The 26,051-nt window shown below is 41.4% G+C and overlaps 1 protein-coding gene across 1 annotated transcript in view; it reads right to left on the bottom strand.

Annotated features, from left to right (window-relative positions):
* Positions 1–23,749, bottom strand: part of CUBN (cubilin) — a 154,929-nt gene extending 131,180 nt beyond the window's left edge. Inside the window, exons 1-17 of the mRNA XM_075048329.1 lie at positions 23,616–23,749; positions 23,327–23,456; positions 22,896–22,988; positions 21,850–21,888; positions 20,961–21,062; positions 19,904–20,007; positions 16,162–16,288; positions 14,554–14,722; positions 13,661–13,792; positions 12,363–12,458; positions 11,684–11,805; positions 9,293–9,479; positions 7,432–7,550; positions 5,908–6,142; positions 4,396–4,577; positions 3,426–3,588; positions 3,037–3,227 (exon numbers count right to left, since the gene is read on the bottom strand). Of these exons, the coding sequence (XP_074904430.1) occupies positions 3,037–3,227; positions 3,426–3,588; positions 4,396–4,577; positions 5,908–6,142; positions 7,432–7,550; positions 9,293–9,479; positions 11,684–11,805; positions 12,363–12,458; positions 13,661–13,792; positions 14,554–14,722; positions 16,162–16,288; positions 19,904–20,007; positions 20,961–21,062; positions 21,850–21,888; positions 22,896–22,988; positions 23,327–23,456; positions 23,616–23,734 (2,310 nt within the window). The 5' untranslated portion in view covers positions 23,735–23,749. The remainder of the gene's footprint in view (positions 1–3,036; positions 3,228–3,425; positions 3,589–4,395; positions 4,578–5,907; positions 6,143–7,431; positions 7,551–9,292; positions 9,480–11,683; positions 11,806–12,362; positions 12,459–13,660; positions 13,793–14,553; positions 14,723–16,161; positions 16,289–19,903; positions 20,008–20,960; positions 21,063–21,849; positions 21,889–22,895; positions 22,989–23,326; positions 23,457–23,615) is intronic.
* Positions 23,750–26,051: the final 2,302 nt, after the last annotated feature.

Genomic DNA, 26,051 nt, shown 5'->3' with positions numbered 1-26,051 from the left:
AAATTTTTCTCCCAAAGATTCTGCTAAAAAGAAAACAGCTCTTTTCTGCTGTAGAAGTGGTGGTAGCTCATACAGCTGGAGCTGCTTTTAAATGCACCTATATGATGTCAACCCCAAAAAATCATTCCAGTGAAATCATTGGCAAAGCCAGAGACCCCCAGCTTTCAGGTCCCCCCCTTCATCACCTCTTCTTTCCTGTGTTCCAGCTGTATTCCTCCATGGACTGGGACAGAAGACAGGGGACCTTTGTCAATACCTGGGTGAGCAGGCAATGGCTGGCCTACTTGCCCAGCTTTGGCAAACTCCAGCTCATGAGATGCCTTTCTGACTAACAGATATTTTTAATTTCCCTGAGACTTGAGTTTAAGGTAACAGAATTATTCTGGATTTACAGCAGAGTAACTGAGATCAGAATTTGTGCTGGAATATTTAGAAAATCTTTGGACAGCAGTGAAAGTTTCCAGATGTATAGTTCACAGGAGTTTACATTTTTTCTTGAGCGGATTCTCCATACATTTTTGGTTTATAAAGCCCAGTGAGTAATGATAAAAATAACAGGTTCTCTAAACTGTGAGTAATGTCTCCTATTGCCAATTAGAAGGATGGCAAGGAGAAAGAGCTGCCTTGGCTAACACCTTACCTCTGCAGCACCATGTCACAGTCTTTCTTAAATAAGAAGTTTTATTGTCTTGTCTCTAGTTTCTTATTGCAGATTCCTGGTCCCAGGCTGTTCCTTCCTCAGTAAAAGACTAAACATCCCTCCCTGAGCAAGTGTCTGTGAGCTGTGTCTGGCCCTTGTGGAAACTCTGCAGGTTTCCTGGTATCACCAGGGATGGGAATAATCTGCACCTTTTCAGAGTGACAATTGTCAGAGAGTGACTTTTAAAGTAACTTAAGCATCCAAAAGCTACCTCCCTAGCTGAACCTCATTATAAAACCCAGTGAGACAGTATTTTAGAAAAGCATTTGTGGAAAACCAGGCCTTGATAAAAGAGCACAGTGCCTTAGTTGTACCGACTGACCCAGTCAGAAAATGTCGGTCCTGTTTCTCTTCTCTGGTCTGAGCCACCGAGTGAGAGGGCAGGAAGAAGAGGAGGACAGAAACACAGGGAAACTGAATGGCTTGTGACTGATCAGCAAACAGCAAGGTAAATGCCTTGCTGAACTAACGCAAACTGATTGCATTCAACAGAAATGGTTTTGTTTCTCTGGCTGCTGTGAATTTAGCTGCTGTTCTGCCAGCAATTAGGCAAGAGGAGTACCAGGCCAAACAAACAAAAGCTGTCTGTTTTCATTAAACACACTTCCCCTCTCATTTCAGAAATTAATTGCACTTCATTCCAACCAAAGTCTCTGAATTAGAGGAGGAGGGAAGGGAATGATGTCAGCACAATAACATCTTTTAAAAACAGATTAACTGCATGGAGCTCACAGGGGCCTATTCCTCGCTTGGTCAAGAAGAGATTAAGCACAAAACCAAATCCCACTGCCGCTTAACTGTGTAGCCAGCAGCGCAGGACCCAGGTCTGCGCTGGGGCCGCAGGGCTTGCTCCTACCTGCTTCAGCTGTGGTGGCACCTTCGCTAATTGACTGAGTGACTGTGCCCCGTTTGTTTTACTCCTGTTTGCCTCTGTGCAGTACAAGCACACTTTTATACAGCCAGCAGTACCCAGAAGTCATTCCATGTAGGATGAGTTATTTGTGACCATATGGAGAAATACAGGCCAGGTATGACAGCAGACACCCTGAGATGTGGCGAGTTGGGGTGCAGCGCAGAGGGGCACAGGGATGTGGTGACAGGAGAAGGGGCACAGGCCACCGACATAAAGAGCTTGTCAGGCCCCAAGGGCACCACCAGGACTCACTGGCCCAGCCTGCCCTCCTCTGGGGCCCCCACACCCTGCCCACAGCCCAGGACCCCCCATCAGCCCCCCGGGGCCACCAGTCCCTGCCCCAGCGACACCACAGCAGGGCTGGTCTCCAGCTCCCCACAGCCCTGCCCTGCCTGGCCATGGGCTCTGCTGAGCCAGGCCCACCCACAGGCCCACGTCCCAGCCTGACCTTGGCCAATCCGCATCCCTAGGGAGCTGCCTAATTCCTGGGGCTCCCTTACTCCCTGGCCAGGGTGGTGGGATGGGCCCTGATGGTGAGACCCTGCTCTGCCCCTCCGGGGAGCCCCCCTGGCCTCCAGGAGCCCCCGGCCTCCACAGCACCATGCCAAACCTCACCCGTGGTCAATTAAAGGAATGAGACCTGGAGCTGGACAAAACTGGGCTTAGGGATAACAAAGAAAATGAAGAAGTCGTACCTAGCATACTTAAAAGGCACCATATAGTAGTACATTTGGATGTAATGTGAAGCTGCAGACCGATGAAGAAAGAGCTAGGGGTAAAAGCACTTTAGCAAACATAAAAATAACCTCAAGTGGATCCTAGATAGCATCAACATTTTTATTGTAGTAGTAGTAGTATTACTACATTTTCCATATAGAAGCATTCTAACCGTACTATTATTTTTCTATAATAATTAGATTTAGACTAATAACAATTCTTGAATTAGCCTTCTAAAATTTCAATTATACTAACAATAAAATCCTGGCTTTACATATGCATATATGTACATATGTATGTCTATATAAACACATATATGGTGTGCTTCCTTTTTGCCCCAGCACAAGATTTTCAGTATAACACCATGACTCCAGAAAATGCTGCATAGTGGCTGGGGCTTTATTTCCATTTTTCTTACATTTGGCATGCATTTACCAAAAGTCCAAACTCCACCTTAATCACATACAGCTGATTAAGAATTAGTGTTAAGCTCGAGAGATTTTCTTGTTCTCTTATCTTTGCTTCATTCTGAATGTACAGTTCTACTCTTTTAGCCCCTGTGACTTTTGGACCCTAATAAACTGGTATACTTAGTCCTTTGATTAACACCTATTTCTGCAGTGGCCCTTGGGACAGAAATTAAGTGGTATTGGTTTGGTACACACATGTAATCAACCTTCCATATCAACTGCTTGAGAGGACTCACCTCAATATAATTTGATGAACAACCAGTGTGACTCTCCAGCTCCATGTGAGTGAAGTTGAGGTATATTTTTTCATCCTCTGGCTGTCTGATAATGTAGATACATTGTCGGTTGTTGATATATGGATTAGGCCAGAAAGGGGACATGATAACCCCTTCACTATCCATGTAATTTCCTCCACAAGTTGGATCTTCTATAGTAAGAAAAAAATATATTAGTTGAGATACAAGTATGGTAACACTTTCAGTTTAGGCTGCCTCTGTACAATGGCTGCAAATCAAAGAGGCTTTCTATATTATTAAATAGCAAGTGTTAATTACATCTATTTGTATGCTATTGGCTATATCTTGGGAATGTAACAAACCAGCCTTTAATGTTGAATTTTACTTACCAGGAGACGTTGTATAGAGGATGTGGAAGCCTTTACCAGTAACTAAGTCATCAGAGTGAAAGTGAATCCATGCATATGGACCAGTGGTTTGGAGTGGGGGTGGAGATCCAGTGCTACAGTATTTACCAAGGATGGGATCTTGTGGAAGAAGACCATCTCGAATCTAGACAGAATGATAGATCAGTGTTTAGGATTATTAGATGTGTGCCATCTGTGAACACTACCAACACTCTTAAAGTTATCTTGGGGGCCCCAGGAGGTGTTGTAGATGGTGGGTGTAGGGAAAGCTCATAGAAAGTTTCCTCCAAACACACAGAAACCAAGATATAGACCTACCAGGATAGCTGTGATAATGCTCCTAGGAGAGTCATCAAGGGTTTTGTGAAAGGGAAAGAAAGCATCAGGAGATTTCCCATTAAACTGTTTTCCTGAAATCATGTTCTGCATTGCACAATTTTGGAGAACATGCTATTCCAAACCATTTTCTCATTTCCATGACTGGGTATTTGTGAATTCTGTAACCATTACTTTGCACTTGAGAAAAAACCCTAAGCTCACACATCAAGTCATGGACTGTACTATAATATGAATCTATTAATCTTGGAACCCTTTCCTTAATAGTTTTCCTTAGGCTGATTAAGTCTCTGTGGGTTGACATTTGACAAGGAGTTTGGAGACTGAACTTTGTAAGAAAGTGAAAGCTTCCCAACAGGTATTTGGCCTGAATCCCATCCTCTTTAGTTGCAAGACATCCACTGATTTCAGTGGAGTGGGATATCATCCTCTTTCTGTTATGCTGCCTGTATCTGAGTGTGCATTGATGGCTGGAATAAGTAAGTACAAATGGACATTTCAACCCATGATTTAATTTTCAAACAGTCCCTTTCTGTATGTACAAAAAGTTTTGAAATATCTTGTTTTGCAATAACTTAGCCATAAAATGTTGTCATAGTTCACAATTAAACTTTACCTCTAAATGGTCGTAACTGCAATTTTCGTGGTGTTCTAGGCTTAGTGTGCCAAAAGCAAATGTGATGAGGAGGCCAGGACTGGTTGAGATGGTCCAGAAACAGTCTCTGTTTACAGGATAGTTACCAGGGTATCCTGGAGAGCTTATTGAGCCGTAAGTACCCGTCAGCTCACCGCCACATTCTAACAGAAAAGAAACATGGAAGAACAAAGTCTTTAACACTACATGTCAGGTCAGAAGATGAATTCTCTTGTGGTGTCAAAACTAGGTACCACTTTCAGATCCAGAATAAATTAAAATACAAAGACCAAAACAAACAAGCAAACACGTTACTTCTTTAAATTTTACAATTAATTCTGCAATTCAGTTATAAAAGCAGAATTCCAAATACTTCCTGATTTGCACAGTAAAAGAAAGATTCTTTCCCAGTTAGGATGGAAATATCTTTAGGAGAATGATCAAAAGCACTGTATTTTAGATTGGATTTACAAAATCAATCTGGATTTCTGTACTTTGTAAATAGTCTCCATGCACAAGACTGTTTTAACTAAAAAAAAAAAAGTTAATTACAGGGAAGGCTGTTTTATATAGCTGTAATAAAAAACCCCATCCCTCTCAGCATAACAGTTGGGAGTGGTAAGGTTAACTTGTGTGTTATACCTAAGGAGTAGCTAGTTTAGTCACATCTATACATCTCTCCCTCCTTGCTTTTTTTTTCTCCCCCCCCCCCCCAAGATCTGTTTTCACTTTTCATTATCCATATTCGTCAATTAGTAATTATCTATCTAATAATGTTAATTGAAAGAAAAAAAACACCAAATATCGCATTAAAAGCATTTCAATAAATATTTATGGAAATAAAGAAACCATTTCCCCCCGAAATTTTCTATACTTTTTATACTGTATTGTTCTTTCAAGACATATCCCAATGCATCATTTTGTTTCTAAACAATACACAGAACACTGAAGTGAGTTTGACCTTCCACAAGGTGATTTGGGATTTATCTCTAGAAATGCACTGCCAGGCCTCCTGGAAGAACTAAACAAGGGGTGTTACCAAGAATTCAGGCAGAAATGTACAGCAAATCATACCAAAAAGCTCATGGATAATTTAAAATCAAATTCCCAACACTATCATGTTTGGAAAGCATGGTTCAACCTCTTTAGCCTCTTGTAAATTGTCAGTGGCAAAAAAGGGTAGCTTGCCTATTTCAAAGTACTAGATACTTCTGTGGAAAAAGAGAACTAATCAGAAGAATGGCATGTCCAGAAACACATGCTCTTTGGGGGTTTCCTCGCAGGAGGTATAAAGCAGCCTTAAAAACCAGCAAAAGTTATTCATGCAGAGGCCCAGAGTTGGAGTTTATATATTTTAAAATTACATGTATGTCTACATTTCAGCTTCATTCCCTAGTAAAATACTGTCCTACTGCTCCTAACGTTTCCTAATCAAAGGAAATGTCATTCATTTTGCTCCAAATGCTAAATCACATGATATTTCACCAAACTTACCAGGATCCCAAGATTCCCACTGAACAGTAAAACCTCCAGCCGTAATGGTGTGGTTCAAGTAGAACCAAAAGTACAGGGAGTTGTGGGAACTGAAAAGCTCTGCAGGAGGTGAGGAGTCACAGTATTTTCCCAGCATATGCATTGACGCTGAAGGCCCGTCATGTATTTGAAGGAATTCAGAGTTACAGTCATTACTTGTCTCCAGTTGGAAGAATGGGAAAGTAATACGCAGGATCTAGCAGGGAGTAGCAAAATAAGAAATGTCTTTTTTTCCATCTGCTGAGACAGTGTTTATGCAGTAACTCTGCATAAAGCAGATGTATTTGCTCATGCAACTGTGAGATTCTACAAGCTTTGAAGCCATTATGCCATTTCCTGAAAAGTTCCAGGACAGAAGAAGATATTGCAGAATCTTAAGGGTCAAAAGAAAAGAGAGAAGATAGATAGGAAAGAATTTGGACAGGTAAGTTGTCTGGAAAGAGCATTATTTCTATAAACTGAGACTATTTGCCTGCGTCTGTTACGTATGTGAAATATATATGTGTATATATTTCAAGCCATGTGAAAGGCTTGAAATACAGCATAAAATACTTTATTCCAGGTTTCCAATGGCAGTTTTCTCATCAAATAATTAACATTTCTCATCCTTGTTATGGTTGAAAGTACTGTCATGAGAGCTAAAAAAATGAAATTATCTTTTTTTGCACATATAAAATCAGTGTCTCATAAGACCACTCTAGATACTTAGTGACATACAGCTTTATGTATGTTCAGATTCCTCACTGATATGCTTTCAGATAGCTCTGCTGAAGACAGTAGTGGTTCTCAGGCTTAAAGCTGAGGATATGTCACATACAAACACAATCACTAGCATCCACTGGTTTATAACTACTTAATTCTTTCCATGAAATGTCAAAAATAGATCAAATATTTAGATCCCAAGAAAGAAGTCCCATGCTAAAGTGTGAAGTAACATATTTTGTAGTTGTTATTTATAACACAAGTGGAATTGTTAGCTGCACATCAGAATCAGAATACACATTTGAATGTAATGTTTAAAAATTAATCCTTAAAAAAATTCAAATGCTGTTATTACACAAAGCCATTGACAATATGAACTCCGCATTCTACCTTTCTGAGCTCAGAAATCAGAAACATGAAATTGCTCTGTGGTCGCTTAGCTCACAAACCAACTGTGGAGCCTATCAGAGCAGAGCTTTTCTCGTGCAGCTATTCAGAGATCACATGCTAAAATAGGCACCTTCTCTAGCTGGTGGTAGGTGAATAAATTCTAACCCTCAGCTGCATAGGAAAAACCTTGAAAACATAACCCAGGCAAATTCTTAGGCTAAGCAGCCTGAAGGCTTGTGAGGATCTGAAACTTACTCTTTTTGAAAAACTATTTATTCTGAGGGGATTGGATCACAATATTGGAATATGTGGCATGAAGGTGCCACACGTTTGCTCTGATGAGCTGAGGGGTCCTGCAGAGTGAGGGTTTCTTTAACCTGATCTCTATTTTACCTTGTTGGGAGTAGTTTGAATAATCCAAGCGCAGCTGACCCCACTGTTGTACCTCTGGCTGTTTGGGCTGTTAGGGTAACTGAACGTCCCCCTTAGGCCTGAGAGATATCCTCCACAAACTGCAGAGAGAGAAAATTAAACAGATTAACTTGTGCTATCACTATACAGATTTAAACAAAACCTAACTTTCTAGCACAGCTTTGACTTTCGAAACATTTAAAACAAGGGTGAAAAATACTCCTATAAAAGATTCTACAGGATTTCCTATAAACTGGAATGACATCACAAAAAATTGAGAAAAATTACTCCCTGAGAGAAAAGTAGTTCCTGGAAAAAGAACAAAGATTTTCAGCTGGAATATGTGGATACCCCCAAAAGACATTGATTCTGTCTCAGGAACATGTCCATAAACTAGTTTGTTTCCAGAAGGCTACCTCCAGATTGAATCTGTAAATTTTTCACCTACAATGAAATAACATTTTGAAGCTAACATGACGTAAAATTGTCATTCTCAGTAGTGGTGCACCATAGAAGTTATCCTTCAGATGTTTTATTGTCCCATTTATTCTTCTTGGTCAGATTTCTGGGCCTGATAATACCTCTCATGATACACCGTGGTCTCTTCTCTCACTGAGCCATTCAATGAATGGGGGCTGTGAACTGGGAATCCCAAATAGTAACAGAAAAATATGTGCTTTATGCACCCAAAATACAATGCACACATAGCTACAGTGTACAACAAGCAGCTGTAGTTTAACATTGAACTGATGCTAAAGAAATATTCAATTCTCAGCAAACTGAAATGAAGTATTTTGTTTCAAGGAGTGGTAAAAAGAATATAATTTTGTTTGAAGTGTCCATCTAAAATATCTCACCATTTGTCATTCAGATTCAGAATTATCACGCCATAAAATGTATCATTTTTCCCTTGATTAGGAACTAAACCAAAAGTTGATACATTATAATTTCTCACAGGATAAAAACTGGTTTTCTAACCCTTCTATTATGAATGGTTAAAAATATTTTTTTTTTTTAGCTACTTAATAATAAAACATTACTGGTTAAATATTTAAGGAAAATAGGAAAGAGCTTGAAGTAGCTCTGAAATAGAGCAGATTTCACAGGGGCTCAGTGAAAGTTTTACATTCTGTATTCTGTGAAAAGTTAATCTGCTTTCTTCACAGAAATCTGCAATAAATACAAACCATCTGACAGATGGCTGCCACAGGGATGCTCACTGGAATGCTATCCTGACCTTGTTTAATTAAAATTAATGGTAAAAAAAATCCCAAACAAACAGAAAAAATGATAGTAAGAAGAAATGTTAAAGGCAGGACCTTGCAGTCACTCCATAAAACTCAGAGTCCCCCATTTTCATGGATAACATTTCTTTCATTAATTTCTGTTTGAAAACCTTCTCTGGCTTTTCATCTTGACTAAAAATGTCAGGACCTCTCAGCTTTGCAACAAATGCAATAGTATGCACAAAAGGAAACATTAATACATTCCCTTGTAAATCTACTCTCCTTATATCAGATCCTCTTTCCCACCCGGCTTACCAGACCACTTTCTCAGGAACAGAAATCTGATTTTAGGATGTCTGGTGTCTAGTCAAGGCCAGTGGGCCTGCAGATCAACTTCATTGTTACTCTCCTACTGCTAAACAAAGCAGCTATAAACAAAACTCATGGAAAACTCTGACTTCAAGGGACTTTGGATTGGGACCTGTAATCCACCAAGAAGACAGCTCGTTTTTTCCATCATAACTTGGTTCTTATTCACATGTTAATCATATACACCAAGCATCTACTTGCTGAAGCCTGGTGGCCCATTTCTGCGGAGGAGGAGGTCCTGGCCGTACCTTGCTGGGCAGTCTGGCACTGTGGTCCTGTCCAGGTGCTGGTGCACTCGCAGGAGTAGCTGTTGACCCCATCGGTGCAGCTCCCCCCATTCTGGCACGGGTTACTAATGCACTCATCAATGTTCTCCGTACAGTTAGGGCCTGTCCAGCCTGCATTACACAGGCAGAAATATCCAGAGATCATTGCCTACAGGTATAAGAAAATGCAATAAACTCAACGAGCATGGATCGTCTAAAGGAATCAATGTAGTTGGCAGAAAGACTGATATTTACACTTATTTTATATGGAGACACCAGAGCAAAGAAATAAAACCGTTGGAACTTAATGGCCTTAATGGTCACTGGTGAATACCAAAATAAACCTAAATTCTAATCAGATTATCTAGCTCTTTGCTTTTTCTATTAAGTTATTTCTTTGCAGGGCTCTTTCAAATTACTTTCTAAAAAGTCAAAATCTGTATTCATTTAGCCATTCAGAAAACTGTTTGCTTGGCTTTGAAATGATCACCCTAGAAACAAGTCAATCATATTATCCAAAATTTATAAATAGAAAGTCAAGATAATAGTGGTTTATAAATCATTTCTGTCAAGCCAGTTCTCTGGAAAGTCTGCACTGCAGTTATGTGGGCTGTTAACTTTCATTTTCACCCTGAGGGATGTTAAATGGGAGCAATTTTATTGCCTTCTCTGCATTATTCCTTATTCTGTATGTCCCTTTTCCATTTCTTTTGTCTCAGCCTTTACTACTTCTCCTTATAACCAAGTCTTTCCATATCTCTAACTGTTTTAATTTCATATGTCCTCCTTCCTTATATTTCTTGTTTTATAGACACGATTTTTACAGCTAAAGCAGAACATGGTGTTCCAAGGTACATGCTAAAAATCCCCTCTTTGATGACATACAATCAACGTGCTATATTCTCTATCTCCTTTTGCATTCTCTGTCCATGTCCTCTGTGTCCTGAACAGAGATTTTTAGTAAGACAGAAGAGGATTTTGATGTGTATTTAGGGCTCCGAATGCTTTAGAAGGCAAAAAGTTTTTTCTGATATGCATTGCCTGATATTTAATTAACATTACATTTCATCTGTCATTATGCTGGCCAAATATAGCTTTACTGTTCCTCTATTTTATTAGATGCTTCTGTAGTCCTATTACTGAAGTATCTGACTGTGTTATTATCTTTATGTAGTAGTTTGTAACCATGATTGGCTATAGTTGTATGTTAGGAAATATTTAGGGGAAGATGTCATATCTTTGAATAGACTGACTAAAATAGACAGTTTCTAAATAGTCAGAAAAAGTAGATTAGATCTGGGCACAAAAGGCCCCTTAAATATCTGAGTGAAAAGACAATAAGTACCTACAGAAGAGAGGGAGCAAGAAATGCTGGTAAGGGGTGGAGTGGAGTTGAGGGGATCGTCTCCTTTCACACAGAAAATGGGAAAAGGGAAAGGTAACATATCACAGAATCACAGAAACATTTGGGTTGGAAAAGACCCTTAAGATCATCGAATCCAACTGTTAAACTAACACTACCAAGTCCATACTGTATGTCCCATTTCCCTCCTGCCTCCTAGGATCATCAAAAGGAGGATATCTGCAGACCAGTGTGGAAAAATGGGATCAGACCCTACTGGAACAACAAATTTGCTATTTGTGAACATTTCTCCAAAAACATCCTCCACAACAGAATTATTGAAATCCCCAGGTCTGCAGTGTAGAATTCCCTGAGCACAGCACACCTCAATGAGGAAGCCAAAAGACCTTCATAGGGTCCATGTGGACAAACTAAATGGTCGCTGTGCATGAGAATGAATTCATACCACCAATCAGTAAAGGTCCAAAACACTCGGCTACCAGCAGGAGTACAACCAATTCCCGTGAAGCACCTTTTCCATATCCATATAAACAGTCTGAGACTCCAGGGGAGCTCTCACAAGATCAGCCTAGGAACACATAACTAACTATACTGGATATTAGCAGTCTGAAGGTCAACAGAGGTACTGGTGTACTGGTTTTGTTATCCTGGGTGATTCCTCCGTGGCCCAATGTGGTAAATTACTTCCCTCTCCCACCAGGGACAGCCATTCATCAATTCTCCCCCACTACCACCACCAGCATCCCATCGCTAGCCTGGGCTACCAGCTACAATCTCTTAGGTTATTAGTGCCAAGATTGCTGCCTCTACTTCAAACATAAAGAAATGGCTTGTGTGCCCTGAAACTCTCTTTGTTTTCCCCAGGTATATCCATTGATCTCCCACTCCCTGGTGACCTTGCCTCATTACCTTTAGTATGTCTGCACTCAGCTTTCAGTCTCACCAGTCTCCCTGTTGTTATTGGTTATAGCTACATAACATTGTCACTAACTGAGGAGCCTAGCACTTACCAAGCACTGCCCATTTGCACAAGGGTTTTGCAGCTGACAGATATCACTGAAAGGAGAGCACCCATTCGGCCCATATCCGCTTCCAGTGTACCCAGACGTGCAGGAACAAAATGCCATTGGCCCTTGGGAGATGAGACAAGATACAGAAAGTAATTCGGTCTCTGTTACAATGACAATACCAATGAAAGTAAAGGTTCTTGACATTTTGAAGCAGAGCCTTTATATAATTCTAACTTATTTGATCTTTTGACAACTTCCCTGGACAGTGTCCAGTTTGACCATGGAAAGATCCCTGGTATTGCTTTGCTATGGGTACCTGAGAGTCCAAAGTCACCTTTGTGGGAAGCAGTGGGAGTAGTTGAATTGTATTTATGGAAAGGAGAAGAACAGTAAAAGCAACTGAAATTGGAAAACTGCATCAAAGAGAAATGGTGCAGATCTGCACGTTTTTATGATGAAATCTGCTCTTTGGTGAAGCCTAAATCTACTTCTGTCAGTGTTTGTGGAAAGGCCTGCTGGCTTTACCTAACTTGCCTGTAAACTCCTTTGGGTGAGGCAAAACTGACTGTGGAGAAGGGGCTGCAATCTAAGTATGTGGCTACAAAGTGGACTCAGCCTAACCAAACCGTCCTTGAGATTCACACTGGTATTACTTACAGTCCTTAAGAGACCATCGTACCTGGAGCTGAGGTACAAGTAGCCAAAGGATGGCACCCTCCATTATTTATTGAGCAGATATCAACCTGGGTACATGTTTGTCCATCTCCCTCATAACCTGTTCAGAGGGAAATTTCAGTTAATCTGCAACAAACTACATTCTCTGAGAACTGACAACAAAACAATCATCTAGTGAGAAAAAGACTAATTTATGGTGTAAAATCATAGTCTTCTGCAGTTAAAAACAAAAAAGTTGAGATTGCCGCTGAAGTAAAACCTGGCATATTTGTTGTGGTTCCTACATTGCAGGGATAGATTCTGATTGTAACTAAACCCTCCCGTGATTTTTAGAAAAAGGGTATATTAGTGCTAGCCAAGTATAGGTGAGGTCAGTGAGGCCATAGAAGCTCAGCGCTCTCAGCCACCATGTGCTGCCCTCCCTGCGTGTCTGCACCCAGCCAGCCCCCACCACCTCCAGGCTTCCCGCTGCACGCCAGAGCTGCCCTTGGGTCTCGAACGCAACATCCAGCTCCTCTCGGGAGGCTCAGCAGGACCAAAGCACTGCAGCACGACTCTGCGTGGCCAGAGCTGAGGTCCACTGCACCACATCAAAACTTGTCTGAGGCCACGTTTCCAGCATGGTGATAGCCCTTCAGCGCTCAGTAACTGAGAGCCTTCACTACCTGCAGTCTATTGCCATTTAAATAGCAATTGAAAGGTCAATTAGAAACACTTTTTCCTGCTAGTATTTCTCATATTGATAGCATGCATTTCATAAAGCATTTTAAATCATAAACCACAAATTATAAAGATGTAAGTCACAACTTCCACTGCTCAACCTGTACTGCAATGGAAACACTGCCTTCTTAGACAGCATTCAGAGCGTGACAATTATCAAGGCTTTTTAAGACAGACAATACAGCTGATTTATGGCACACAGGATACTCTTTCAATTAATACAGACAATGAAATTACTATCATAATTACGCAATCCTTGTTTCCCGTTAATAATCTTATAAAGGAAGTACTTCGTCAAATCAAGGCTCTAATACTAAAAAGGGGTACCTAGTACAAGAGAAACAATTCAGAGGATCATCGTTAGAGACATACTCTACAAAAAGCTCATTAATAGCTGAAGCAGTTTGAATGTACTTGGACTTTGCAATCTGATTTACAGTATTGCTTTGTGTATGTGATACTTCTTTATAAAAAAAAAATCTTCAGCTTCTTAAGTCTACCATAAAACAGACTCAAATGTGTTGAATCTTCATCTTTTAAGCCTTTCCATAGTTTTATCAAAAAAAATCCAAAACATTTTACCTGGTGGACAGAGCCCACAGTGGAAGGATCCCATTGTGTTGACACATTGAACCATCGGTGCTGTTGAGCAGCCTCCATTATTATTTTCACATTCATCAATGTCTTGGCAACTGTAGCCATTTCCTTGCCAGCCTAAAAAGAAGCACAGGAAAGACATTAAAATAGAAAATGCCTGGCCTTTTCACTTTCATCTTTGAACAGATCTTTTCATAGAGCAGAAAAATATGACTTTTGAATTTTACTTCATTAACACAAGAGAAGACCTGTCCCTCTCATAACTGATGAAAATTAATACTGGTCTGCAAAATAGGTTACAAACACAACAGGGTGGAGACATGTGTGCAAGAATGTTTTATTTTAACTGTATTCTGGATATTGCAGAATCAAACACTCTTTAACCTACAGAGGAGGCAGTCCTGGTCTAGTGCACACATGTATAGTTTGCAGCAAAGCTTTATCATAACTCTGGTTAAGTACTTCAAAATCTCCTCCTATACACACCCAACTCAGGAAGAGGAATCATAGGTTATATGGCTTGAGGAGACAATTAGATTTTTATATTGCCTTGGGGCAGTGAGCATAAGGATATGAAAGTACCTCGGACCTATTACATGAACGTAAAAGGACATGATGGACATGAAGGTACTGATGGACATGAGGGTACATCAGACCTATTTAGATGCTCAGTTTAGGATGGTATAAATCATGTGTTAGCCTCCACTGCCTGTGTTACCTAGGTAAGACATAACCTGCAGGTATTTATTCTCTAGAATACAGACCAAAGCATTTCATGGAGTTACTCTCACCTAGATCCTGTGCCTGTGCTTATGACATGCAGGCAGTACTACCTACTGCCACCCCCTCCCACCTGAGACCATGGAAGGACATGATACCTGTGGGGCAGGGACCACATGAGTAGGAGCCCGGTGTGTTGTGGCACTGCACAAGGGGATTCTGTGAACACGGATGGTTAGGAAGGCTGCATTCATCTATATCAGCACTGCAGACAGGGCTGCCAGGAGGGGACATCCAGCCAGTGTCACAGATACAGCGGTACTTGGGCTGCCACAGCAAACATCACATTACATATTTAAGACAGTGAGAACAGTCAAGAAAAGGGCAGGAGGAGTTCATTTTATAAAATGTCTTTTAAACTATAGCAAGAAAGATTTCAGAGCATTACATGGTTTGCACATTCTGTGTTATAAGTTGCTTTGGTAGTTTTCTCAGTCTATTTCTTCCTCTGCATTTACCTATTTAGATTACGGAAGCAACAAGAGGCGCATTCATTATGTTCATAAAAGAAACCTGCAATTTACCCCAAAGCTCCCAGAGAAAATGAACAGCAATTATGAGCTGTACATAAACATAATTAGAAGTCATCAACTTGCTTCGTAACCAGAGTAAACAGATCAGTGTAAGCAACTTGAAATCAGCTTGGGTCTTTTCTTTTAAGCAAACTGTTCAGTAATCTGTGCAATGTGCAGCACTGACATTAAATTGCAAATATATATTTTCTTTAAGGAAAACAGTTTTCTCTCTAGTAAACTTTACTAATGGCCAGAGTTCAGCATTTAACTAGCTTTGGTCCAATTAAAGCTAATGGGAGCTTCATTGTTGACTGTCACAGGAGCAGACACTGTTAAGCCAACACTGAACCCTTTTGAAAAGCTTTCTCCACAAAAAAAATGGGCAGAAAACAAGTGATGAGTTGTGAAAACTTTTATAAATTGAGAAAATAAATTATTTTATAGCATAGCATGAAGAATATGTGGTGTATCTGGAGTGGTGCATGGGTGTATAGAAGTGTTAAGGAGCACAGGCCTGGCAGGGTAGTTTTGGAGGGCTGCTTTGAGTGGAAAGAGCCAAAGCTGGCATGTTCCATATGTCCCTTTGGAGTGAACATCCTGTACCCAAATTTTCTCCCAAAGAGAATGAGCTGGCTTGCTCCAGAAGGCTCTTCAAGTGTAGGTTAGCAGTGTATCCAGCACAGACGCTTGGAGAGTATCTGGAGTCAGAGACTGAGTCCAACTAACCGTGAGGAGCACCAAAGACAAGGAGCAGCCACCCTAGCTGCTATGCAGCCCTAGTGGGTTGCAGGCCACTGACAATAATGTTCCACATGTATGCCTTTTCCCAGGAAAAACAAGATTCATGATGTTTGTACTTCTTAATCTTTTAAGTAATAAAATATTCTAGCAACTTGGATGTCCCCAAATAAGTAAAAATATTATGCTTCTAATATGACTTTGACTTATTTAAAGAATATTCCCAAGCTCCCTATGGATGTAGTAGATCTGATACTGTGACAAGGACCTCTAACAAGACACAAGGCATTTTCAATTCTTTCTGCTGTGCTTGGGACAACAGAGGGGTTATGTTGTACAGTGGCGTTTCTTGCTATTTTTCAGCAGCAGTGTGTGCTACAGTTTTGTGGTGCTCAGCATGTTGTTGCTTATTCATGCTGTGCTGTATAGTGAAACTTAAATGTTGTTCCTCACCTTATTGGGCTGATCTCTGTCTGCATCTATGCAGATGCCATGTCCACAGAGTGTCTCAGATCCTCCCTGGCAGTCATCAAACTTCAAGGCACAGTGAGGCCCATAGGTTTCTGGAGTACAAGAGCAGCTAATGGTGAAAGCAGACAGAAAAATCAAAATGTTGCCTTTATACAGCACTTAAAGATCATATATTGCCATAGTAAGAGATCATTCCTATTCTTTTAAATAGGTAGTGTTCCTTATGAAATCCATCTATTTAGCTATACTGACAATCCCATTAACAATCATGCACAGACACAAGGCTCCTGTTCAGCAGACTCAAAAATCATGTGGGACTTGTGCATATCCATGACTGTCTGACCCTATGGGAGAATCCACAGCCTTCTGTTACATTTGTAAGTGCAAATCCAGAAAAAAGAAACATCTAACATGAGACTTAGCAGAGTATGTGCCTGGAAATCCCCACTTAAGTCAGAGAGCACCTAAACCTTGTGTTTCAGTTTATGAGCCTCATATGATGCCAAAACCCTACCTCTAGCAATATGCAGAAATGCCATGTCTGGCCGGTAACAGGGAGCAGGGTAACTTCACACCCACACTTCAACACGCGGCAGCTGCTGTCTCCGCAGCAGCCCAGCTTTCAGGTGAGTGTGGCGGGCAGAAGGAGGCATTTGGGGCTAATGGGGTGGGAAGAACAAAGTAGTGGGCTGAAGGGAGGCATTCTATAGAGAGGATCTGCCTTGCAGGCTGCTAGCTGCATCGTGTTGTTATTTATAGGGCACACCTTAGTCACAGCACTGTACATATGCGGCGGAACTGAGATTCGGAACTTCTAAGCCATCGGATAACATTTCCCTTTTCTCTGACCCTTTATTTCCACATGGACCAAATCTGAGGCTGTGAAATACAACTGAAAGGGACCTAAACCTACAGAAAGTCTCCTATCAGTTCATTAGCTTTTTATTAAAATGACAGTGAGACATTTATTTGGATGCAAGTTATATGCTGTGATGTCTGCTCCTCACAGAGACATATGGCAGGTACACACCCCTGTTGAATCGCTTTTAAGCTGGCTAATGAAAACTACTCTGTAAGAGCATTTATCAGCAGAATTTGAATCAGGGTTTTCCAGTGCAGCTGACCTGGACCTTGGAGCAATTTATTAATAAGCTGCTACTGTCCCTGCCAGGGTGTCACATGCTCAGTTGAAATAGCAGTTTGATAAGCCAATTGCAGGTAACTAAATGCTGCACCCAGGACAAGAAACCTGGATGAACTTAGGCTTAAAAAAACCCACAATAGCTTAATGCTTAACTGCAGTCTGCAGTACTGTAAGACATCATGTTCATTATTGTAAGAGAGGGCAGATAGACCAACACCATCTCGCCAATGCAGTAGCTCAACCCAGGCAAGCATGGAGGCAACAGGTCAGGGAAGCAGATCACCTTTGTATGTTCAAAGTACATTCAGAGCTTCATGTTCAACTCCAAAGGACTCAGCAAAGCGATCTGACCAGCCTCAAAGGAGGACAACAACCGCACTCTCCTGTCTAGTCTGTCAAAGATTAATCTGCTACCCATCTGAAGTTGCTTAGAGAACAGCTTCAAGAAGTAGGTCATGCTGCAAGGATCTTCAGCCAAATTGCGATGCACTGCTGCTCGGCACTGCCCTGGTTCTCTCCCATCGCTGACGGCACGTTGTCATGAGGTCCCTGTTATTCTGGTTCTGACGCAAAAGTCTGATAGACCTGGGGACTCTCACAGCCTTTCATCCAACTAATGGAATGTCCCATTAAGGTGTCAATCAAGGAAGGCATTTCCTGAATACCTGCTCTTTTTCCTCATACTTGAGTGCTTTCCTGAATTACAGCCTGAAGCATGCAGGTGAAGAATCTGAAGGGAGTGAAGACTGTATTATGCTCCATTTCACGGTACCTGATCCAGTACTCCCTTCACCTGCTGTTATCACTGGGGGCTATGGAAGGTTAAATATAACCGTTTTCTTTACCCACAGTCCACACTGGTGTATATAACTACACCAGAACAGGAGTGGGGTGACCTGGGTTGCTGGGCCCCAGAAACACTAGCAGCAATGCTGTCACAGTTGTTGAAAAGAGCCGTGTCATGCTCTACCTGGGGATGGATTTAGCATCTGGGGAGTACTCAGAAGACAGACAGTATGTGAAGGGAGACTGTGAAGACAGTACAATGGGCTTGGGGAAAGGCCTCAATAATCCTTCCATAATCCTGAGGGCATAATGCAAGATCAGTAATATTAAGATCTGGGTGACTTAAGAAAAGTTTAGTTCATTTCAGGAAGCACTGATTCAGCAAGTATCAAGGAGGGCAAGAATTACATTGGGGAACACACTTACAGGAATCATAACTACTAACACAATGACAACACTTGGAAGAAAGGCAGAGGGTTTGTTCTCTCAAAACTTAATTTAGCCACACACCTGCACACCACATCTCTGAGCACAGTAAGAAACAACAAATGAAGGAAGGCTGCTTTTTGTGTCATTTCCTTGACAAATGTCTGTGTTGGGGACAGCTGCAGGCAAGCTAGAAACATCCTTTAAAATCAAAGAAAAGCTGACAGGAAGCATCACATACCAGTGACACCTCAGCAGGCTCTGTGTTAATGCTGAAGTGTGAGGAGCACTACAGGAGAACTTCCCCTGTGTGAGCTTCTTCCAAGAACTGACAAAGCACCATAAGCCAGTGAAGGAAATATTTGTGGGGGCTAAGATTTTCATGCTGAAGCAAGAGACAAAATGCTTTGCAGAAAGCTGTGCCATGTTCTGCAGCCTGCTTGTTCCCATTGCACAGGAATAGCTTTGTATTGTATCTGAAAGTTATTTATTTACCAGATTGTTTGACATTTTGGAAAATAAGACACAGAACGTTCAGGCTGGCTTGCCCTGTAAACAAGAGCATGTTTCCTAAGGAGCTGGTCACAGCCAGAGGAGGATATGCTCCAGGGACCAGAGATGATCTCTATGGGGCCCGCACACAGGCAGCCCAGGCACCCTCCTGGCCAGCCAGCTGCAAACAGTATTTCTACTCCCTTTCTGCTTGGCAGCACTGTGCATTGCTTGCTCTGCTGCAGTCTCAGCAGTGCCTGTATTTCTGGAGGGGGTGAAGGCATTTCTCAGAGTTATGCAGTGTGCTGGAATGCCAGTGATCAAGGGTGCCCATGTATTCAGGAGGTTTCCAACAACTCAAAGCCTTTGCTGGGCCAAAGCTGTCCATCTCCATCTCTTCACTCCCTTTGGTCTCAAGGGGTAGGTGATAATGGAGGGGTGATAACGTGGCTGTGCTAGGTGGGCACGTTGGCGAGTGCTGGTTACAGACCAGCATGTCACACCTCACCGCCCCATCTACATCCCACGGTGCAGTAAGTTTCCATTAAATCATCTGCACCTACAACAGAAAACCAGGTCACTGGAGCCAGTCTCCAATTTGCAGCCTTCTTCCCCAGCATGGCTGTGTGACAAATCTGGTTCTTGCTGCTCTTCTTGTGTCAAAACAGGCAACAGCTTCAGAAGGCCCCCTGTGTCAGCAGTGGGCTCGGTGTACAGTGTATTAAGGATTTTATATTCTCTCAGACTGCAAGGGATTATAGCGCATAGATACTAAACAGACTTATTCTTAGAACTTGGGCTGTAGGTGTGCTACGAGGTACAAAAATAGCAGCACATTTTACATAGGATTTTTTGTATCTAGTTTTGAAAAGTTACCTGTAGCTGCCTGGTTTGTTCTCACAAGTGGCTCCATTCTGGCAGAGTAACCCTGTTCCAGCATAAATCTGGCATTCATTAACATCCTCTGAACACAGGAGGCCCTAAGATGAAATGGAAAACCAGTTTATTTTCCAAATAGCTGAGAAATGAAGCAAACCATGGAGCCAATGTTTAATATAGTTTCCAAAGATATACAAACCATGGGCCGCTATCAACACAGCTTCCCTTATGAAACATTATAACAAAACTTTGGTTTTCAGCTGTGTTTCTGTAACCCTGGTTATCAGTCTGATGGGGGAATAAAATATTTCAGATGTTTGTAGAAAGCATATGGACAGCATAGTACTGTCACCCCCTCCCCACCCCCCACCCCCCACTTCCCAACTTGCTAGCAAAAGGCTCAGAAAACTTTCTTTCAAACTGTTTCTGTCAGGAGATGCTGTTTTATTAGACTGAAAAAACAGCAATTTTGAACCAAATCTTGCTGGGACAACTTTCAAGTTGAAAGCCTTTGAGAAGAAGATAGAACTTTTACATCTCTAGTGCACATAACAGCACCATTAAAACCTTTGCCAGTAAAGTGTTTGGATTTTAAAAACTCAGAATGGGATTGATTACTTATACCCCAATTTGCCTTATTTGTTTGAGCTTAAATAAATATCCTTCCCTTCTCCCATTCTCTCTCTATCCTTGCATAAGATCAACAGCAAGGCACACAGTTCAGTTCACTGCTCAGCAAAAACCAAAGACTAATTCTCTGCTGTGGGAACTGCCAAGCAGCATTGACTTCATGGGCCATCGCCTGCGTATAACAGTGCAAAGTCTGGCCCAATGGTTTGCGCTTCATTTTTTTGGTATATATTGATACTGTTGAGAAGCAAATGTGTTGCACTTTAAACAAATGATGAGTGTGATACTGCTGCTTAGCTGTTCAGTATATCTTATTCTGTCCTGAGCAAGTTTAAAATGCTACACTTCATCACAATTATACTAAGCCAGGTGTATCCTTAGAGTTAAAATACCTGCTCCGTATTCAAGGAGGCTAAAGACTCACCTGCCAGTTGCTGGGACAGAGGCAAAAGAAACCATCCAGCAAGTTTACACAGGTCCCTGAGTTCTCACAGGGGTTACTACTGCAGGCTTTCCTCTGGATAGCCTGAAACCCAGGAAAAGAGCAGCAAATGAAGTTCCTGCTTATTTGGTGTTCCATTAGCATTTATTTTCAAGACAAAACTTTTGTTCCCCCCCCCCCCTTTTTTTCCCATTCTTTCTTGGGTACACACACACACACTTCCTTTTCAGCAAGGTTGATTTGTAAAGATTTTGAGCTGTTTCGCTTATCCCTGTACAAAATAATGACTAGTATGATTGGTCTAACACAGGATGGTCAGCTGCAAGCACTAGGATGAGAAAAGCCCTGTAAGAAGTAAATATTAATAGGGAAGGTTCTTTGGTAGCAGGCTGTGAATCTAGATGAGGGTTATCTTGTCTTCTCAATTCCATGGGTGACTCATCTGACAATTGCTTTTACTGGCAGCTGTAGCTGTGGCTTGTTACAAGCTCAGTGGAGAAGCAGGTGACAGCTGAAAATTAGCTATTTGCAGTACAATACAAAATCCAGTTTGAATTCTTCAGTCTTTGTCTTGACAGATCAGTGAAGGAAGAGTTTACTTCTCTTTGGTATCTAGTTGTTGTTCTTCAATCTACAACTGTTTTTCCTTTAAGGAATGCAGGCTCCTACACAGTTTGTATTTTGTAAGAAGGCATTTCACGTCCTTCACAAATCTAGGTGCTTTTTTTACCTCCTGTTACCAAAAAAATTTCTCCTGGGTAATGCATGAGAGGAAAGAAATCATTCAGCTATTTAATCAGTGTAATCTCACTTCATCTACTTGGGCTGGGTTTTTATTTTTTGATCTTTAGTTTGCTTCCCATTTACTCACCTGCTCTAAGCTTTGAAGTTTGTTGTCAAGACTTACGATCTGCAAGAAAAAATGCAAATTACATTATGCTTGGTATGAGAGTGACCACAGAGGTACATGCCAGATGCTGGTGGGCTAACAAAATAATTTCTTTTGAGAAAAGAGAATAGCTGGTATGTGAAACCAGGTGACAATCAGGTTCAAATCAGGACCCTTTCACTGGGATTTTGGTGGTTTAGGCTGTTCAGAAAATGACAGCTCAAATGTGTCCCTGTTTGGGTCCAAAAAGCAAGACTCAGTCTTGTGAAGATGTATGCAGGTGCTCAACATTGAGAATGTGAATATTCCAGCAGGACTGTTCATGTGCTCGTGTGCGTGCGAAGGATGGACGCCTGAGAGAGTACACCAAAAGCCAAGAAAAGCTTCACTACATCTCAGTGGGTTGTAACCAGAAACAGCAAGCTGAAACTGAATCAGGGAATATAATGGATACATATTAGCACAATTTCCCAAAGGGAGGTCTCTTAGGCTGTAAAATACTTTCCTATAAGGAACTTGTGGCAACACTGTTACAAAAGACACTTAAACCATGTCAGACAATGGTTTCAAAATCTTTGGTTGGAGAAAAATCTTCAGTAGCAGGGAAGAGAGAAAACTACTACATAGGTCCTTTCTTTCCACTGCAAACCCCTATAGCCTATTTCACCTATGGAATGGAATGTCTGCATAACAACTATAGAACATATAGGGTCCATTTCCTGAATTTAGTGGGGTTTCACTTCCATAAATATTAGAGGATATAGTCCATAGAGATGTTGACAGTGAACAAAAGAAGAATCCTGGTAACTGGAAATTATGGAATTTACAGGATATTTCCACTGTCTCCAGAGTTACTGCATAAGTATCTCAACATTAAACATAGACTCAGGTCTGATGTTAAATATGGACTCTACTCCAGTTCTCTGAATTGGAGTCCAGAAATACTAAAATGAATCAAGTAACAACGTTAATCTGAGGAATGGAAAACTGGGAATGCTGGAGGAGGGTAACATAAGGGTATGGCTCACCTTGGAAGTCAGCAGGGCAACCTGCTGGGACACATTCTGAGAGGCAGCACTGGCTTTTTTAAGTTCTTTAATCTCTGTGTTACTTTCTCTCACCTAAATTTAAACAAGAGATAATGTGAAACAAGTTTTGCTTTTTCAAAAGCTTAGGAAAGTTTCGTTCTTGCTTAACTTTACTGTTATAAAGTCCACTTAAATACAGAGAGCTCTGTTACATACACAATTCAATCTTTTAATTATTTCCTGTAATGGCATGGTAACTTTACAAATCTGCAATAGCTTACTTTCATATTAGAGTGCTGACATAGATAATACGAAAAAAGCAAACATACAAAACACATCAAACATTTGGTAAGACAAATTCTGAAGACAATTAAACTATTAATGTGCAAAACTGAAAGCAAAAATATATTAAGGAAAAGTAACTGTATCACCTGACTAAAAAGTTCTGCAAGGTCTTCTTCATTAATTTTTATTTTCCCCAGTGGTCCAGTTCTAAATTCAATATTTTTGCTGGAGCCAGCATGGAACACTAAATTACCCTGCTCTGAGGACAAACGAGGCCTGTTGTATTACGGAAAAAACAAAGAGATCATTTAGTTACACATATCTGCCAAAGAGTATGTAAAAAAAAAAAGAGCTGCAGTAAAACCATTCTGTTCCCGTTACTGGCACTTAGAAGCCACCATATGAACAAATGCATTTGCAAGCAATGGTACTTACTGCTCATCATAAATGGTTCTTTTCTGCCTCTTTTTTTCATAGTGGTTTGATTCACAGCTCAATCCAGTAAGTAATAATAATGCAACTAAAAGCCCAGGAGCAGGAACAGCCCAGAGCATTGCCCTCCTCCAGCTGTCCTGCGTCTGAAGTGAAACCTCCAGTGCTGAATTGTACTGTTGCCAGCCCAGATGCTCTTTGCTCTCACATGGCTTTTTATTCACAAGGTGCCCATTCTGCTGTCTTGTCTTGCAAGGGTCAGCTTTATCTCAGGTATCTTAATTAAAGATTGACAGCATGCAAATCTTCTAGATATTAAACGCATTTTTCTCTTTTTGTCTTTTGGTTTCAGGAGTTTTGAAGGATTATTAATTGAACGCTGCCTGTGTTTTATCGTTATGTCTTTGACCTTTGTACAGCTGTGCACCCCTGTATCTTGGAGGACCTTGTAATCTGCAGCTGGCTACTGTGGGAATGGCTCGCTCTCCCCACATGCTACACAACACAGGCGAAGGAAAAATTATTTGGCAGCACTAAAGGACCTAGATTGCTACCAAAAAAAACAAAACCCCAAACCCCACATATAAAACCCACAGTGGCTGGCAAGGAATATTTGTATTGAAAGAGAAGCTTCCAGACAGTAATTTATTGGGCAGATGACACAAACAAGTTAGCAGTACCAAACAGCATCCCATGGATTATAACAGCAAAATACAATTTTAACCAAATATGGTTGCTCTGACTCAAGGATGACTCGGCCCCCAGATGCTGGGCAGACATTCACACACCAAGGGGACTGCATTTTGTTTGGCATGTGTAGGCTGTTTTCATTGCACACACTAGGGCTCCCAAATTCAGGGTCAGCCATAGACAATGCAGAAGACCAAGGAAGAATTCAAAGGAGGCTCAAAAGTAATAAAAAATGCAAATTAATATGTTCTGAGAGCCAATATTTGAATCTTGATCCCATTTTCATCTACCCTTCAGCAGTACCTCACAGCCTTCTCAGAAGAAGCGTCTCACCCAGATGCTTGTCAGTACTCGTCTCTGACACCCAGGCTGTTGCTACTGAACCCATGACAGGGTCTATGTCCCACCTCCCCTTTGCTTTTGCCAGAGTCTCCATATTCCCCTTGCACAAGACCTTGCTGTGCTTTCCTCTCCCTGCTTAGGGGAGCTTTATGTACCTTTTCCTTCCTCATGCATAGGAGCTACCTGAACCTCCAGGCCCACCACTATTCTTTTTGATTTTCCTTTTTGTTTAGTAGACAACTCATGCAGGTTGCTCACATTTCAAAACTCCACTGAGAAGAAAAGTGTAGCAACAGTTGTAACTGCTCTTGCTCAGAGTAGCCATCATTCACTGATCCTTTAAGCCCCAGTCCTTCCTGGAGGCCACAGAGCTCCTGCACTTCCTAGCCCTGTCCAGCCTTCCTTTCTGCTCCAGTTTGCACTTGCCACCTACAGATGTCCTACAGATATGCAGGACGTGATCTGGAGCTGGGGGATTGAATGAACTCTACAGCTTTCACAGACAGAAGTGTTATGAGGTCAAAGCACCCTGGGAAGAGATTGGACGTGGTGACAAAAAATAATGTAACCTCAAAAAGAGACAGAGGTGGACTCTGAAAATGAATGTGAAGCCAGGATAGCTAATGTTTGTGGTACTGCCACAAGTAATAACTTGATCTTTACTGTGAATAACTACAGTGTTCGAGATTATATCAGCTGCATCCCACCACCTCCACTATTTTCTGTTGTGTGCATAAAAAGTATTTTTTTATTACATTTTATTCCCTGTGGTTTTAGAAACTTATCTCAGAATTCAGAACAGCATGAGCCTGCTGACCATCTTTCTTGTGCTCACACAGACTGTGATACAGGTAACCCAACAGCTACTGCTGCTGCCTAGAGATCTGGAAGGGCAGAGGTGAAGCTCCTTCTGAACCCACAGGGCGCAGCCCATCCCATATGCCTACTGGTGCAGTAGCAGCAGCTCGGCTTGCTGGATATTCACCTGCTCAGCAGCAGCCTGTGGCCTCCAGGAGACCAAGACTATCAGCTGTTGATGCCAGAACAGAATAACATGAGAAGGAATTCCCAGGTGTTCTCCTTTACTATCACAGGGGATAGTGTTTACATGAAAATACAGAATTGTATCCTCAGTTGCTGAAAACTGTTACTGCTCCATTCAATCCAAATGAGCTATGATATTTTACGACAACAGAGAACCTGTCCCTCTATGTTTTTTTTTATTTATGCTCTTTGCTCTGAAATCTCTGTTCAGGAATAGGAGAACATAGACAAATTATTGATGTTTCTGTCTAGTCAACAGGACACCTTCTGCCTCTGGGTATCCTGGTACTGTCCATTAAACTAGTGCTCACTAACATTCTTCATGTCAGTTCTGATGTCTGTCTGGGTTTTTTTGCTCTTTTG

Source organism: Buteo buteo, chromosome 2 (genome assembly GCF_964188355.1).
Source record: "Buteo buteo chromosome 2, bButBut1.hap1.1, whole genome shotgun sequence".
Lineage (NCBI taxonomy): Eukaryota > Metazoa > Chordata > Aves > Accipitriformes > Accipitridae > Buteo > Buteo buteo.
This window is presented reverse-complemented; position numbering and strand designations above follow the sequence as displayed.